The 19,302-nt window shown below is 35.9% G+C and overlaps 1 protein-coding gene across 1 annotated transcript; it reads right to left on the reverse strand.

The window, feature by feature from the left end:
• Positions 1-128: 128 nt before the first annotated feature.
• Positions 129-19,111, reverse strand: HELRODRAFT_180782 (hypothetical protein; the record flags this gene model as incomplete). The annotated part of the gene is made up of 34 exons (XM_009030067.1): positions 129-261; positions 660-781; positions 932-1,303; positions 1,515-1,783; positions 1,919-2,660; positions 2,804-3,165; positions 3,311-3,634; positions 4,104-4,266; positions 4,388-4,474; positions 4,677-4,774; positions 5,033-5,103; positions 5,212-5,311; positions 5,616-5,804; positions 6,359-6,831; positions 7,058-7,113; positions 7,477-7,608; positions 7,905-8,004; positions 8,781-9,127; positions 9,308-9,498; positions 9,867-9,950; positions 10,804-10,942; positions 11,116-11,393; positions 11,543-11,600; positions 11,820-12,048; positions 12,264-13,017; positions 13,107-13,708; positions 13,910-14,011; positions 14,277-14,568; positions 15,072-15,254; positions 15,456-15,592; positions 15,864-15,947; positions 17,746-17,833; positions 18,399-18,714; positions 19,052-19,111. The coding sequence occupies 34 exons, from the start codon at positions 19,109-19,111 to the stop codon at positions 129-131; spliced, it is 7,737 nt and encodes a 2,578-aa protein (XP_009028315.1).
• Positions 19,112-19,302: the final 191 nt, after the last annotated feature.

The following is a 19,302-nucleotide window of genomic DNA, read 5'->3' on the forward strand; positions in this document are numbered from 1 at the left end:
ACCATCACCATCATCATCTTCAGGAAAGCAGCAGCAGCAGCAGTAGTAGTAGTAGAATTAGAATGTTTGCATGATTGAGAATGAATTGAAGAACGAATGATTGAAGATGAGTTAGGCTGCAGGTTAGGTTACAAGTAGGCCTTGACAGCGTGGTAGAGTTGCATGAGGATGAGCATGTGCACCGGCAGACAGGTCCTTCTATCATTGGTCGATGGATCGATCGTTAGCCAGGAGAGGGCGTTGTAAGTCTCCAGCACGTACCTGTGTGTGTGTGTGTGTACGTGTGTGTGTGTGCGTGTGACCAGTTGAATGGTTGACTGTGATTGACTGGGTGATTTTGACTGATTGCTTAATTGTGATTGACTTTACGATGGTGCTTGTTTGATTGATGGCTGCACCAGAGGAGAGAGAGTAATATGTGGTAGGCGGTTGGTAGTAGTAGTTGTTGGTGTGCTTGCGTATTCATATGGGAACATTGAAATTTAGAACTAACTACATAGCCCTATTTAGAGTGAGGATGGCAGTTGAGATGAAATGGAAAATTATTCACGAACGTTGGTGGTGATGTGTGCATAAAAACAATTTGAAGTAAACAAACGTGACAGTAAGCAAAAAATTTCAACTATTAATTTTCGCGGCATCAAGGAGGAAAAAATTACCTGAGGACGTCGCAGGTGAGATATGAATCAAGAGGATGAGTGGACTTTTTATGATTGGACGATTGGTGGATGAGGTCATCCTGGTTCTGCTGCACCATTGGACAATGCAAATGTAACGAGGCCTGTTATATGAAATTATCCAATTAGAACGATCTTTGATAGCAATAACTTAATAAAAAATCAATAGAGTTCATCATATTAGAGAAAAAGCTATCAACCAGCCAACTCTTAAGTAAGAGCTGTTAAATTAACAAACCAACCAACCAACCAACCTTAAGACAAACAGGACAGTGATCGTGCCTCTGTGGACAGGATGACCAGAACCAATCAGGAAGTGGGCCAGGAGGAGCAGTCGACACGTAGAAACCCATGGCCTGAGGTTGCTGTAACAAGTTCAAGTTGTTGTTCTCTTCATGCTCAATGTTGGAGCCACCCAGGAAAGTTCCTCTTGATTGAATAGAGCTGGGATCGTCATGGTTCTCATCATCAATAATCCTTTCTGGTGAGTTGTCAAGGTTGGTCCAGAAATCGTTGATCATGTCTGGGTCTTCTGGGTCAAATCCATTCAGCAGTTCTTCTTCGTTCAGCAGTTCGGTCGCTGTGAAGTCCATGTGTGTGTCTGAGGCGCTGTTGGGATCCGTGGCCTGTTTATCATAGGAGTGATTATCAACGATGTTTCAAATCTTTCACGTTGCAACATGTCAAGATTTCTGCTACCGCCATAAAAACTGCAAACACTTGACGAATTTATTTGAACAAATCAATAAACAAAATTCTACTTTCTCAGGCATGCAACAAGAACTAAACCTGCAATGAGAATGAGGTGCATGAAATTACTGATACAAAAATAGAAACCTGAGCAGTGGCTGAGGTAGGGTAAACAAGAATGTGAGTGCAGGAAGCGTCTTTGGGTGTCGACAACTGCCTCTTACTACTCTGGTTCTCTTCCTTCTTGACTGCATCGACCATGATGTGGATGGAAGGATGAATTTCTGTGGAGACTAGACAGGCGCTCAGAATGCTTGGACACTGATTTGCAGATGGTATGTTACAAGTCTGGCAGATGCGACGCAGCATCAAGCAGCTGGACTGGAGGTTTCGTTTACTAAGGATCATCGACCAACCTGAACAAATTTGTTTCTATTTTGTTAACGAAATAATGCTGGAAAATAAAATAATCAAAACCAATAAGTTACACAAAAGAACTGAAACAATGAACAAACTGAAACAAATAAAAGATAAGGCAAACATAAGCAAACCTTTGAGTTCTCCATGCCCAAGTCTTCCAAACCTACCGACCACCAGCCTCCAGGGGCGAGCAGTACAAGCCACAGTGCCCAGTATGAACTCCCACAACTTATGGAATGCAAACCTCCTGACAGTTGCCCTGCGTCTCACCTTCCTATCGCCTATATCGATATTGATGCACGTCGTTTCCAACAGTTCACCGGTTGAATCAACCAGTGAAGCCAGCAGGAAACGCTGGTCTTCACTCAGGCAATAAGCACACAAGAGCACACCACATTTTTCTAAAGGCTCCTTATAATTTTCAGGCGAAAGAATGGATGTAGACTGAAATAGTGGTGGGGCCAGTATGAACGGTGGACTGTACAGAAGAGTCGAAGCAATCGTTGAATTAATTATTATAACGTTGCCTGCAGATGTTATCAAACCGTTGTTATTACCGAATGAAACAACGCTGTTGGCAGAAACGTTACCGAGCAGGGAACCACTGCCAGGTCCGCCATTAGTTCCAGCCCCGCCTGCTCCTGCACCATTATTACTAATGACGCCTTGATGCTGCAGTTGTTGGTAGGTAGAATTCAGTTTTTTGATGATTTTGTTGGCAGAAGATGTTGGTCCAAAACCAGTGAGCGACTTCTCCATGTTGTGGTGGCTGAGTTGTCGTCTGCAGGAAGTGTACACTGAAAAGCAGAGGTTCTTCATGTAGCTGGTCGTTTGTCGCTGACACGAATCCATGATCATGTCCTGAGGTACAATCTGATCATGAAGAAATTTATTGCTATGTTATATATGAGGGAGAAATTTTTAAAAGAATTTATGAAAGGAAGGTATATTAAGACCAACAAAAGTACTGAAAACAATGGCAACAATTTGCATAAACAAAGAGAAAATGCAGGAACCTGAAGCTTAACGTAAGGCTGTAATTTTTCTGGCATCATCTTGACCATGTTGTTGAAGCCTCTCAGCAGACTCATCATGACCATGCGAGCTGAAAAACTACCATCATCATCATCATCATTACTCCCATTGTTGGTATTGTTTGAGGGTGATGTATAGTTGAACGAGTCAACAATGTAGACAACAACGTAGGGCATCTGACCAGCGACAACAACTTCGTGACTCAGGTTGTTGTTGTGTAGGAAGTCGCTGCCATAGCCACCACCGCCACTACCATCCTGCAGCTGATGACTGCTGTTTGTGCCATCATTGTCATTGTTCGACATGCTGTTCAAGTTGTTGCTACCAGCATTCATGGAGAAATCTGTTTAATGGGTGGATGAACATTTTGACAAAGTTGGTGTAAGAACATGAAAAAGTGTTCAAATTATTTCCAGGTTCAACATAATGACGCAATAAATTATAAGGTGAAGTTGAATTAAAAAGTAGTGCAAAGCATTAACACAGACCCATCTTCTCTCCACCAAAAACTCCTGACATCGAGGAATCAACTGGACCATTATTATTATTGTTGTTATTGTTATTATTAGGGTTACTGTTAATGCCTGCAAGGGGATTACTGATTGTCTGACTGAAACTGTGCTGAGGTACCGGTGGCAAGTTCATCACGTTCGGCAGTGAAGATGATGACGAGGTGGATGTTGAGTAGAGTGTGAATGGTGGCTGGTCTGGATTGCTGATGGTGAATCGTGAGCCGCCACTGGCTGAGTGTATTTTTGCCGCGTCCCTGTACACCTGACGCTTTTCATTCAGATTTTTCACTATGATGTTATCTGAGGGAAATAATCATAATTATAATAAATATTTATTATAACTGATAATATATTAATAATTATTTTTTACAATTTAAGTTATCTCTGAAACAAGAATTGATAGATACATTTAAAAAGCTTACTGCAAGATTAAATCGACTTTAAGAACAATGAATTGCAAGTGAGAGAGACAGCAATCGATACAAAGGATGAGATGGAATAAAAAAATGGTACTAACATAATAATTTGTAACAGATTTTTGCATACAACTTTAATTTAGCAGTTAAGGGAGTGTTTTCTGTAAAAAAAATTATTTTGTAAGAATCAATGAGAAATAATTTCAAAATTATTAAACCAAAACTTTAACAAACTACGAGCATTTCATCTGATAATATAGCGTTTCAGTCAACAATGCAAACAAAAACTAAAGCAACATCATGCAAAGGATGGATATATTAAAACCAGCTGTGACCTAACAGATAAAACCTACCGATATTGTTGTACCAATCATCGATGACCACGTCTCTCAGTGGTTCCTCATTTTTCCTGCCAACCCTGATTATCCCATCTCTGAGTTTGTCATAAAGTACCCTGTGTTTACCTAATCGACACTGTTCGTACATGATGCTGAAGTCGTTAAAGAAGTTGGACACCTGGTCATTCAAACAAAATTATTTTCATTTTTTATTTCAATTTAATGTGACAACATTGAATGTTTAAAAAATTCAAAATGAAGTTGAAGATTTGAAAAGTCAATAGGCAGAAAATAGCTACCTGATCTATGACAACATCATTCTCCGGGGAGACAACCAGGTAGAGAACATCACGAGGTTCACACAAAGGCTCCAACATCAATTTGTCCTTATAAATAATAGTTAATATAATTTCAATGTATGATTCATTTGTTGCAACATAGAACTAAAAACAGTGTATAAAATACTCATAGAAAAATAAAAAAAAACTAATTAAATATTTGATTGGAAACATTAAATTGGTCTATTAGACTATAAAACCAATTAATCAAATAGATGAAATAAAATGATGGAAAGCCTAAACTGCCTACCCAATATTTGATGGAGTGAGGTGAAATGTTCAGCAGTTCCTTATCATAACCCACCATCAAATATGGTATCGACTTTGGTTCGCTGGTTTCTTTCGACCCTGTGTGCAATTACAATAAAAAATACTAAAACATATAGAAACAATGATAGCAGTCCTTATAATGACTATTGACTAGTTTACAAAACCTCCATCTGACATATATGGACAGAAGTTTAGCTCAAGTTATAAAACATCTCACAACAGTTCTCTAGAATGAATTACATCCCATCTCAAATACGTTATCACATTAGATTATGCTTACATTACACCTGCACAATATATGCAAGTGTTTTGGTTATATGATGAAAAGTAACTGACCCCTTCCAGCCAACAGGTGGAAATCTTTCCAGGTCAACGGACCGGAGATGGTGTAGACAGATTCCCAGAGTCTGCAGTGTTAAACAATCCTCACATTTATTATCATAGTAATTAGAATTAACAAAGTCATCATCATAGTCATCATCATATAAACTTATCATCATCATCATCATCATCACCTGGTGGATCTCTTTTTTTGAATGGCGTCTTGAAGCAGTGGTTGCAGTTGCTTCAGAAGTCGAACGACTTCAAGCGAACTTGACGGCAGTGGCGCTAATTCTGTCGATCATTGTTGTCATAATTATTGATCAGGATTACAATTATTTTTGGTAACAATCATCATTACCACTTAACACTTAACACATTAATCATCATTTTCACAACAGTCTCAACAGCAAGCAACGTCATCATCATCTGACGTGAATTTTTAATCTAATCTAATAAAGACAATGAAGCCACTATGAACTCTAATGCCACAAGTCACATTGTCAACAATACCATCCTTTCTTTCATCAGCAACAAGGTATTTATTCTCATCACCACCATCGTCATCACTCTCACCATCATCACCACCACCACCAACCATGTCGGAAAGACCATTCATGCAGGCAGACTTTGGACCGGTCGACAAGAAGTGATGACGACGATGATAGCTGGCTATTACAACCCCCACCAACATTGTTGTTGTTGTTGTTACTACTGCTGTTGTTGTTGTTCTCCATTGACAAGAACTTGCAGTATTCAAGGGCTAAAAAGCAGGCATCGCTGCAATCTGATCATAAATATAAGAATAAAAACAATTATTACTATTATATCACTAAATATGACCATTTCCTCCCATGCAATAAACAATAATCTATTTCTTCCCAAGCGCAACTCATCCAACATTAATACATAAAAATTCAAAATTAATACACCATAAACATTCAAGATTAATAAACCATAAACATTCAAGATTAATACACCATAAACACTCATCCTATTGTCCTAATCATTTTGTCATTGGATTAACTGATTAACTTATTAAAAGTAGCAGCAATAAATGTAATATTGAAAATGACAATATTAATCTACTACAGTCTTGCCTAACTAAAGTGGCAATTTTCAAAGCATGGTAACAATTCAATGGCATGATGAACGCGAGGAAGATGAAAATGGCAAAATGCAATCAATCAATCAATCAATCAATCAATCAATCAATCAATCAATCAATCAATCAATCAATCAAATCAATCAATCAATCAATCAATCAATCAATCAATCAATCAATCAATCCCTCAAGATGACAATGACAACGTGTCAATATACTGATCAAATCACACTTACCCTTCATCTCCAGGTCGACAGGCTCCTCTACACTGACACCACCAACAACACTTTTGTTCTTTCCATCACCACAACCACCACTGCTACTACCACAATTACTACCACTATTACTACCACTACCACAGTTGCTTCTAGAAATAAACCTAGAATATTCGGACTTGAACAGGTTTTGAATAGGCATAGTGGGAAATTGTGTTGAGAATTGCTCCCTAATAATTGAGATGATATCGGCCGTTATTCCGTCATCTGACAGCGCATTCTCTTCGCTATTGCCAACATTACTATTATTATTATTGACATTATTAGTATTATTACTATTGTTGTTGTTATTATTATTATTCATATTATTGTTGTTATTATTGCTGCTGTGTCTCTTTATAAGAGGCGGCTTGCGAATGTTATCAAGTCCAGTGTGATAGTAGCCAGATATCTCGACTTCATCCTCGTAAAATAATCCTGACTTCAAACCATATCTGCAGGAGAAAATAGTCTCATTATTGCATGCACAAATATGGTTAATGGATCAATCCTTGGTTCAGTCATCAGCTAACTGTTATGATACACCCACCTACCTTATCTTTCTATTTATTTACCTATCTGTCAACTTAACATTTATTCGTTACAATGTCAGTTAGATCATTTCTTTATACATCTATTTAATCCAATTCATCCATCCATCCATCTAAACATTGATATAACATGCCTTCTATTGATGATAGCACTGAAGGCACAAGTGCATCTGAACTGGTCCTCGCCTGTTGTGGTGACGACGATGATAACATGAATAACAGTTATTATATGATGTAATATAATATGACAATTTAATACGATTAGAAAATAGCTAATATAATCGGCCAACAAACATACCAAACAAATTTTTCAACCAACTGGCCAAACCATGTAGCTAGTTAGCCAACCAGCTAAACCAGCAAGCCAGTCTGTCAGCCAACTAACCAAACAAACCAACTAACCAACAAATCAATCAATCAATAAAAAAACTACGACTAATAAACCAAACCAACCAAGCTACTAGATCCATCAACCAAACAACCATCCCCAAATCTATCAGCAAACTGATCAAACCAACCTGAATCAGAAGCCCTTGACGCCGGGGCGACATAGATGCCAATGTCGCTACCGTCGATGTTACGATTGCAGGCACAGAGGGTACAACTGTCAAAGTTGTGGTCCTTGAAGAGGTTCAAAACCGAGTCGGAGATCATGACGTTGACCATTAGGCTATTTATTGGCTGCTTTGCAGACAGGACAGTTTAAAAACAATTTGTGATAACATCAGTTGTCAGACAATAAGCAATGGCCAAAAAAATAATAATTTCAATCATAAAAAGTAACAGTAACAAGAGTTGAACAACAATAAGTATGGACATCTCAGCAATTTTATTTCATTAACTTCATCACTGTCATCATCATATGGTCATCATTATCATCATTATACTTCTCGTAAATGTTACATCAATATCATATACTTGCAGTTCCTCAATCATCATTATTATTACACAACCATCATCATCATCGTCATTGTTACCTCAAGACTGCTGGCAACTCTGCTGTCCACAGAGCCTGCAGGTCTCCTGTTAATGGAAGAATTAGATGCTGGAGACAACATGTCATAACTTAGAGGTGTCCTTTGTTGTTGTTGCTGCTGTTGTTGCAGTTGTTGTTGATGCAACATTTGTTGCTGCTGATGATGGTGGTGATGCTGTTGTTGTTGCTGCTGCTGATTCATAAGAGCAACAATATTTTGTTGTTGTTGGTGATGGTGATGTTGCTGTTGTTGTTGCATAATGTTGATATTGTTGCTGTTATAGAAAGGTGACGGGAAGTCCTGTCTGCCATGTGTGAGGATGTTATTGCTGTGGGGATTTGTTCGTTAGGCTTTCAATTTTTCTCTTTTTAACAAGCATCAATTGAAACAAACCCAAATGAATGCAACAATGGTAATCAAAATGATAAATTGAAACTACTCAAGCAATAATACCTGAGCATTATGGCATAATCACGTTCAATGATAATGTCACCGTGCTCATGTCAAGAAGACCATAAAACTAAAACAATCATACAGCCACTGGCACGAATTAACCTCAATATGAAAACAACAAAACCCACTGCAAGATTTAGTCAATGTTACACAGTGATTACTCTGGTTACACCACCAGTACCAGTAACAGCTACCGTTACCAGCAGCGTGATTTATTTAGCCAGAATGTCACCCATTCAACAGTTGAAATGAAATTATATGAGCAAAAATGAATTCATTCATTAGCTTAAGAACTGGCAAGGTTATTGAAGCAGCTAAACTTTCTTGGCGGATTTATTTCCATTATTTGTAATTATTATTATTATTATTTATCCTCTGCACAAAATTTGAAACGTCGCATTCTAACAGTCAATTAGAACTAACCTGCCATTATTAATCATGAAGCCGGCACCAACCACTTTGCCACCGATGACACCTGTCATGCCACCAATGTTCATTCTTTGCTGCTGCTGTTGATGCTGCAACTGCTGATGTTGTTGTTGCTGTTGCCTGTAAGCAAAAGATGATGATGACGGTATTAATGATGAAAAAGGTGGTTGCAGTGATGTCGACGACGATGAGGACACTGCCGGCTGTGGTGCTGACGACTTGTAGACGAGGTTAGAAGCGTTGAGGGGAATGGATAAAGTGTTGGGTAGTTGGATGGGGTTGTAGTCAGCTGACATTGGTATCCGACTTATGAGAGGTATCTTGTACAAACTGGAGCATTCCTGTAGACGATTATGATAAAAAAATACTACAGCATAATAAATTTTAATTATGTTTAGAACTTTATCAATATTACTTTCATAAACATCAACAGCATCTAATAAATAATATAAGTACCCAAAAACACCACATAACCACGCCCCCATCAAATTATCAAAACACTGAATAAAATCTTCACCAACTTTTCTCAAGTTAATAAGTGACTGGGAAACATTAGCCATGCTGCTATTGATCAGTGGACTGAAGCTAGCTGAACTCGTTGAATGTTGCAAGAGAAGTTGTTGATGTAGTAGTTGCTGTTGTTGAGAATGTTGTTGCTGCTGTTGCTGGCAGTGCTGCTGCTGTTGGCCATAGTCATGGTGACTGTCTATTTCTGGTTGGATTTTTTATTGTTTTTATTATTTTTTTATTTTCATATTTCGCCAGATCAAATCAGACTAAAGTCATCAAAGTAAGTGAATGAAATGAAATGACATGACGACCAAAAAGAATAGAATATGATTCAGGCCCATTGTCAGATTCCAAAAATTTTAACATTTGCACCTTGTTTTTATAATTTAGTGTTGTAAATACATATATTCTTGGTTATAAACACAAAAACACACAACATTAAACCCCCGACATTCAGTTTAATTGACAACGATGTCTACAATATATTCATTCTGAATCGAACTTGCAAAATTGTTACCACCAACACGCCCAACTTTTATGTCAAAATACAACACCATCCCAACAACCAACCCATCATTGGTGACGGTTCACTGCATGGATTGTCAGCAGATGGTGGAGTGGGAAACATGCGGGACAAGTCCTTTACTGTCAAGCCTGTAGTTTGTCATAGTCATCTAACTTATCATGTCGTCATATCATCTTTCTCATCAATGTCATTCTTATCTCATCATCATCACCACTCTTATCATTATTACATCATCCTAACCCTTTAGTCTTTCTTGTCCCTCAAAGTTTTTATTGATGACTCAAGCAGTTTTTAGCTACGCCAAATATCATCTGACACACACAAGGTGTTGTTGGCATGATCATGACAAAATTAGTTCTTTTATAAAATGTATTTATTGCAGTAAAGAATCTGGCATAAAAACTGGGTTTACATTTTAGCCAAATATTCAATGTCCTGCTCACAATCCAGCTTTATTCAGCTTCAGGTGGATATCATTACGGCATAGTGACCCAGGTAAGCAAAATTATACTTTAGTACCTACATTTATAAATGTGCAGATGCTCATGCAAGCTTGATGTTAGTAAAAGCGAAAACGGTGAAGTAAGTTATACGAAAAAACATTTTTTAAATCCTGAAAACTGATCAATAAAAAATACAGTAGCAGGCAGTTTGGTTGGAGAATGCATGTGTTTGAATAGCTTGGTTGAATAAATAAATTAATACAATCAACAAACAACTTTTCCAGATGTTTATGGTTTACATTTGTGTACATTGAGTTGGCTAACGTTTCCAGGCAACTTGCATTTTATTACCAATGAGAGACACAATTAATATAATAACAGTAGTTGTTAGTACAGTTGCTTACGTTTTACGTTAAATATATAAGGCACAACAAGTTTCATGTTTTGTTGAATCAACCTGGCCTGGACTTTTGCCAGCTCCATTCAACTTGAGCCTCAAGCTAATCTGCTAACGTGACAATTATAGTGACGTACCTACAATAGCAGTAAACAAACAAGAAAGTTGCAAACGTCATCAAATTAAATAAAAACTTGCCTTGGGTGAAATTGGTTGACAGAGATGTGGATTTGAACGCCGTTGCCATGCTTTCATCTCTGATAGACTCTGGTCTATTTGGCTGATTGTGATAATGTCCGTGGTTATCACACAAATCATTAATTACAATGAAAAGCATTCCAGATGAAGCCAAAATTATAATTTTTGCAACAGTTCTAAAAATTGTTAATACTATCATTATGATAATCACAGTCTACTAGCATCAACTAATCATCCATTAATATCATTACCAACCGAATCAGGTTCAATTTCCTCATCTGTGTCAAACATTTTATCCAGGTCCTGAATGTTTGGCTTCAAATCATTTTCCCTCATAAGGGTGGCTATAGAAGACATTGGCATCACGTTAGTCGACTGTCGCGTGAATGAAGAACTAAGCCCTAACTGATGTTGTTGCTGAGTCTGCTGCTGCTGTTGTTGCTGTTGTTGAAGTGGTAGATTGTGGCCAGGTGCAGTTGTTGCAGCAAAGTCATTCTTTGATGAGGAGAGAGTGATTGGAGATGATGAGTAATCTGAATGGGAATGTGATGAAGGAGATTATTTTCAATAGTTGAGGGATTTTAAATGAATTAAATAAGCTCAAAATATCCAGAAAAATAATTCACCCATACAAAAAATTTATGGGAAGATCAAGCATCTGTGTTTAATTGGGAAAACTAACCCATTGCATTCCTACTGTCATCCATGCCTCCAAAAAAATCTGACCCTTGATTATCTTCCTGTGTTGTGTTTGTTGTTGATGATCATAGTTGTTGAAGCCATCAATAAAAGAAATGGATGTATAAATTAAATAATGATAACTAAATTAATAATATATACTTTCACATTTGGTTATTGTATTCATATTCTAGATTCGATAACACACGCACGCACGCACGCACATAAATATACTTGAAACAAAAATTACCAATAGATAAAACAGACCAAATATAATTAACCTTTTTTATCTTTGGTAGTACAGAATCTCTATTGTTATTATTGTATCTGTCATCCTGGTAACCACTAAAAGGTGAGTTACTACCTCCAGGAATAAGTGAAAAGTTTGAATGACGATGTTGGGTATGAAGTGAATCTTCTCTGCCCGATGCCTCACCGACCACGGTCCAAAAGGATTGGTCAGACACATTTGAAGGATTGGTGGCGGAACATATGAAACCCTGATTTGGTCTGATAATTTTTATTTAATAACATTAACTTAGCTGAATTTTAATAATTACATTTTTTTGCATAATTTGGTTGATCATATTATAAATTGAATGAATGGATGAGCAATGAAAAAACAAATAAAACAAAGTTGTTATAACAAAACAAAATTACTGAGCTACCATGGAAAGAATAAAACATGATAAAACTGACACATATGAAAACATTTTTTGACTAACAGTTTAAAATTTGGTTGTACAATCAAGGATGGTATTTTCATTTCTTCATCATCCTCTCCCGGGAACTGGCACATTAGCATCGGTTTCTTTGGCACAGTGCCCACTATATTCTGTTGAGAAATAGATCTAGACCTCTTCCTATTTTGTTGTTTTATCCATGTTTTGCCGACATCAGCTGGCCTGACTCTTGACAAAAGTTCACTTTTAACTGATGAGTCAGCAAGTGACTCATACTTTGATTTGTAGTCATCTACACTACAAGTGTACAAGATTGAGGTGGCCAAGGCACTACCATTGCTTGCAGTAGTGCTACCCAAACCTCCAGAGCTGCTGCCACCAACTGTCTTTTTATAGTTCACATTGCCAGCAACATTAATGCCATTGTTACTGTCGTTGTTACCATTATGAACGCCATCACTTACTGCACCATCAGCAACACTACCTATGTGGCCATCCTTACCAGTTGTGATGCTCCTGCCGCTATTTAAAATACTCCTACCACCCACTTCCACGGATCCACCACTTTTGGTAGGTGGCTGAGGACTGAGGGTAGGCATGGTGGGGTCACTGCCATTTTGATTGACAGTTGAACCCTGAGCATTCGGGGTGACCATGAGTGGAGATGGAGCAGCAGAATGAGGAGAGGAGTCAAGACCAGAGGTGATTTGGTGGAGAAGACTTTTTGATGCCATGCTGTTCACGTTGGTGGCCGTTGCTGATGATGTTGCTGATGAGGACGAAAGTTGGGTAACTGCTGATTGGTTTGTTAAATAAAATAAATTATGTCAAATCAAATAAAAAATAACCAATAAATGAAAGATAAAGTAATAAATAACTACTAACCAGGTAGAATCTGACTATTATTATTATTTTGTTGATCAACACCAGGCATGACAGAACCATTATGAACATTGACGATGCCCCCTCGATTACTGCCACCAAATGCCGTAGACGTTGACGTTAATAATGATGCTGGCATTGATGATGATGACGATGCATTCTTCCAGCCAAAGTTCATCGGCAGTGTGAAACTGTTGGCCTCCAGACTGGACATCAGTTGTTGCGACAAGGTTGCTTGTGATAATAATGATATGGTTGATGATGCAGTAGATGTCGTCAGTGACAATGATGATGATGTCAATAACGACGAAGATGTTGATGATAACAACTTGTGAGTGAAATTAGCATGCCTCTTATGATAGGGAGTGCAAGCCTTGTGTGCTCGCACTCTACCTTCTGCTTTACTATTATAATTATTATTACTATTGTTATTATTGTTGCTTGCTTGTTGCTGTTGTTTCCATGATGACAGGCTGCCACCCCCAAAACCCCCCAACGAACTTTTGTTGAGAGAAGTTAGGGATGACGGAGCTGACGACATAAGTGAAGTAGAGGGTGGTTGTGACAGTTTTGAAGATGAGAGTGCTGGTTTTTGTGTCCTTGATCTGGTAGAGGATGTTTGATTAACAACTTAGTTGTAAAATAAAATATAAAAGTGATGATGAAACAAACCAAATTGATGACCTACTCCCTTTACCACTGCCCACACCACCATCATCAACAATAAATACCACTATGATCTGTATATGATCAGTACCGCCACAACAATCATCATCAACATCGTTATTACTGTGAATGGTACTAACTTTGGACAGTGACAATTGGACCTTTGTGTTACATCACCGAAGTTCCAAACAATATTATTGGTTGCGTTATATAGAGCATGATCTTCTGAGCCCTGTGATTGACTGCATAGGTGATGACAATGTTATTGAATTAGTGATGGTGATGATGACTGTATAAGAGTGTGTAAAAAAAAAATAACTAGAATATAAGATAAAAGCAACACATAAATACAAAAAATGTTATCTCAAAATCTCTGTAAAAATACATACAAAAAATGCACTTGAAACAATATTATAGAAAAAACTTGCAGATTACAAAAATAAACAAGATAAATAGCAAGATAACATTTTAAGAACAACAACAACAATAAGTATCAACAAAACAAACCCGTGAGCTACTTGACCATTGGCCACGACCAAATCCCTCCATGACTTCTCGATGACCTTTGCAGAATAGTTCCACTGCAACAACAATGACCTTTTAGAATCAACTTGTTGCTGCTGCTGCAGTGCGCCAGTTGCAAGGTTGTTGCAAAAATTGTTGGCACCAACGTTGTTGTTGCTGACGTTGCTAGTATTAGCGGATGAGGATGATACTGTTGACATTCTTTTTAGCACAGCGGCATTAACGTCACTGGTCATCAGCACAAAGTTGCTCGGGTATCTTAACCTCACACCAGCTGATCAACAAACAAGCAGACAGGAAATAATTTTAATGCAATAAAAAATTATATAGGCAATATATCTCAAATAAAAGCAGTGACAATGCATATGAACAATTCATGTTAATGAAAGTAACTTTAATTCAATAAATTTAACAATTTATTTCAAGCTAACAAACATCATTTTTTGACATAACAAAATCAGAGCATTAAATATGTATAACGTTTATAAAAAAAAAATTCACCAATGATGACTTCAACAACATTTGGCATGTTGTTGTTGTCATGGTGGTCTGTTGTTGATGTCGTGGAAGATGTCACTGCAGTAACTTGGTCGTTGTTGTTGCTGCTGCTACCATCCTCAGTTTTAATGTTAGTGACAACACTGTTACTACTACTACTGCTGCTGTTGTTCATATAATAGAATCTGGTAGTGGGGTGGGGTAACAAAAGAGATTTGTAATCATAATGGCAGTAGCAGCAAAATAGCTAAAAGAACCCCAATCAAAAAAACATTTAACTTTCATATTTGCAATAAAAAAATTGAGAGCCCTCATCCCCTTCACATTCATCGACACACATTTCCATAATAAACACCATGACATACTTTTTCCAATCCTCCATCATCTGCATAGACCTCGCCTCACTGTCCGAGTAAATCTTCCCTGTTAAAGTTCCTGACAACCCATATGGAGCCAGCAAAACTGTTTGAAAGAAATGATAACATAGTGATATAGCAAAACATAAAAAGATATAAAGATATAACATAGTGATATACCAAAAATGAAAAAAACCATAATTATTTCAACAAGACACCAACCATAAAAACTAAAAATAAAAATCAGATTTTAAAAAATCTTAGGCAAATAAAATATCTAAATAGAAACTAAACTAGCCTGGTACACCAACTGTGATATGTTGAGCGGCAGAGAGGACAGTGTGAGTGAGAGAGAACAGAGCTTCATGACGCCTGACATCGACACTCACACATACAGTGCTGTCTCCATGCAGAAAGAAGTTGAAACTCATGGATAAGTGTGCGCTGTTTCGTTGTTTGTTTGTTTGTTGAAGTGACTGATGTCTTACCGATTACCATCATCATGACATGATCATTCATGTCAATGAGGTATTATTAACAAAAAATTATATACTAGAAAATAATTGTTTCTTTAGCAATGTCATTCACCAAAGTAAACCCAACTTTGAAGCAAAAAAAATATGAATGAGACGGTGAATGATGGAGCAATGCAAATGTCGAACAAATGAACACTCAGCTGATCATAACACAATTTAAAATTAACCAAACAACAAACCTATCTTTATTTAATTGGTCAGTGTTGTTATATGGTTGGACAAACCATTTGCCCACCCTTGCAAAATTCTGGGCCAACAAACACCTGATTGGTGAAAACAATTAAAAATTATTTATTATTATTTAAAAAATTATTTATTACTATAAATGCAAATCAGAAACAAAAAAAAGAACGCTCACTATCATTTGTGAAAAATAATTAATACAATTAAGATAATGATATTGGTAGGAGGCATAAGTGAAATGGTTTGAAGAACATACAAATTCAGAAGAAACAACGGCGAATATCATGTGAATGTGAATGGATTTCTAAACTATTGCAGTATGTATATGGATAAGTGTTGCCAGGTTGATAAAACATCTCTATGTTATATCTACATGCATTACAAGCATATTAATAAACATAAATAATCAAATATCATAGACATAATAATCTGCAACAAATAATTAAAATAACCAAAACACACACACACACATACTGACACACACACAAATACATACATCCATACATGCATCCATACATACATACATACATGGATGCATACATACATACATTTATAAAAAAAATTGTTTGATAGTTGCTTTATTGCTAGCCCACTCAACAAACATTTCACCAGTAAATTGATTAACATGAATTATCATCATCATCATCATGTTACAATGACAAAATGGTGAATACAATTTGTCATATAATAATAATAATAATAATAATAATAACGTTTATATTTATTTTTTATAAGTGTCAATAGTGATAGAGTACTAATAAAGCAATAACAAGATTGATGAAAAACCTGAAAAAAATTCTGAGCAGCAATTAAAAATGATCTATGACAAATGAAAAGCAATTATAATGAAGGGTTGTATGAATGTGACAATATACAACATGATGAAACTGAGCTGCTAAATACTAGAAACTCTTTATTAATAATTTCATCAGAAGCAATAAACTCATGACCAATAATAGCAAGGTGTAACATATCACAAGGTTATTATTTATCATTCATTTCTTGTTTGTATAACACATTACTATGTGTTATACAAACGTTCAAAGCTTTATTGATACATTCAACATCAGAGCACAAGTGCCATGTTGGCTCCTTAAAATGATTGCTACTCTTAGTAGGATATAACAAATAACTTGGCTGTTAGAGATCTGGATTCAGTTCATTGGTGAGGTGAATTAATGCATCACTCTATCATTCATGATTATTTAAAACCTATAACCTTAGATATGAAATTACAGCAAAAACTGAACAAAAGCAATCAATCATTTTCTAGTTAGCCTTCTTCCACTTCAGATCAACCAGCAAGTTAGCTCAGTAGGTAGAAGTGTCATGTCTCGTCGTGTCATTATTACACGATGACCTGACACTGTCTGTTCCAAAATCAAAGACTATTTATTATACGCCAAGTGCATGTAATGTGGAGTTTGTGCATACATATAAAATATGCATGCGTGTTGTGAGATGTGGATGTTACATCTTTTGTAGCACAAAGTTTTTACTAACAACACACACATTTCCAAGCCATATAACAAAGAACAAAAAACAATTCCAATTTCAAGATTAGCTCTATTCAGGTAGAAACCTGTTTTACATAATTTATCTTGGCTAAATATTAATGAAAATTTGACTAACTGGATTCTATCAATTTTAATCACAACTGAAGTCACTAACAATTTAGTTGTCTTATATCTATAAGTACAAAAAATCTATAGAGAGTAAACCCTAAAAAATTGTAATTCATAATAAGAGAATTATTATATTATAATACTAACTAATGACTGAATAAATTATTTAATAACTTTTTTACTGTTTGCCCTATTTGCTATTTTCACACACACATACAAAACACATACACTTTTATGTTAGACAAAAACTAACCTTTCAATGAGGTTGTGGAAAGCTTTGAAGAGAAGTGTCCTACATTCGTAAGATAGTGGCCCACTCTCCCAGCTACCCGATTCAACTTCTGCTCATCAAAATATTTTTACAAAAGTTAATATTTCACAGAATAATGGTTGTATTCACAAATAATTATATAAAAATTGAATAAAATTTACAAATAACCATTTCACTCGTATGTATCCGAACATGGCAGAAAGTTATATTAAGACAAGAGTTTTTCAAAGTAAATTACTCACACACATCAATTAAAAAACATTTATGAAACAATTTTTTATTAAAATATTACAAAGAGATTAGTATTTTATTTGATAATGATGTTATTGAAAACAACAGAAATCAGATTATTATGATTAGGTCGAATTTAACAAGATTTGTTGAATACAGCTTGGTTCAATCTTAAAACGTTGTTAATTCAATTGTTAAAAATGAAACTACTATTTTAATACCTCTTATAATTAACTTGATGTAAAAAACAATTTCAATAATTAAATACATGACCAAAAGGATTAGCTAAAGCGAAAACTAATAAAATTATTAATAAAAACAGAAATAAATAATATTCATTTATCTTAACATAGCGGAAAACATTATTGGGTGATTAGCCACTAAAGTAAAATGTAATTACTTACCAAACAAATCTGATGAAATGAACGATTGTAGAGAAGAGGGCTCATCTCCATACCAAAACAACCATAGCTCCTTTGGGCAAGCCATACTATTGGCTCCATTCATTGGACTTCTGTTGCTTCCACCCAAACCAGGCCCAGAACTACTACTATGATGGCTGTTGTTGGCATTTTTTGGTTGTCGTCTCCAAACACATAAAAGATCTGCTTGTACACATTTTGAATATGAAACTAGCACGGGATCATCTAGTGGGTCTGCTGTGTATGAAGTATCTGATTGAGCATTTAGTCTTCGCCATTTTATCCCTGATAAATCAGCCTAAAAATGTTTCAATCATTATACATGTTTATTTATTATTTTAGCAATTGAAATAAAAATTAAATTTTAATGTCTAAAATATTAATAGTTAATAGCTCATAAAATCTTGAATTTATCCGAAGAACAGACTGATATTAATGAATAATAAAAAACTTAAATTACTGAGTTTTTAGTCTTGCATCTTATCTTTTTTAAAACCACAAAAAAAAACATTCCAACAATTAGGAAAATAGAAAACATGATTTGTAAACGACGCCTTTTCACACTGATCAAAAAACGGTCAAAAAATTGAAGTCAGTAAATTGAAAATAAATTTAAAAAAAATAACGAAACTAACTAGAGCAAAAAGATTCGTATGACAATCCTCGAGACTGCACCCGTTTTGGTTTTCAGCCATGTTTCACTAATTTACCATTTAACATTTTGATCTTCAATCAATAAATAGATATCTATCAACGGTTTCAAGTTTATAAAATTACATCCGAACATCAAAGAAACATTTAACAAAATTTAAGTAATGTGATTCGAGTTTAATGATCATATTTAAAAAATAAAATAAAATAATCATAAAATGGCGAAAGTCATATC

Source organism: Helobdella robusta, assembly GCF_000326865.2.
Source record: "Helobdella robusta unplaced genomic scaffold HELROscaffold_64, whole genome shotgun sequence".
Taxonomy (NCBI): domain Eukaryota; kingdom Metazoa; phylum Annelida; class Clitellata; order Rhynchobdellida; family Glossiphoniidae; genus Helobdella; species Helobdella robusta.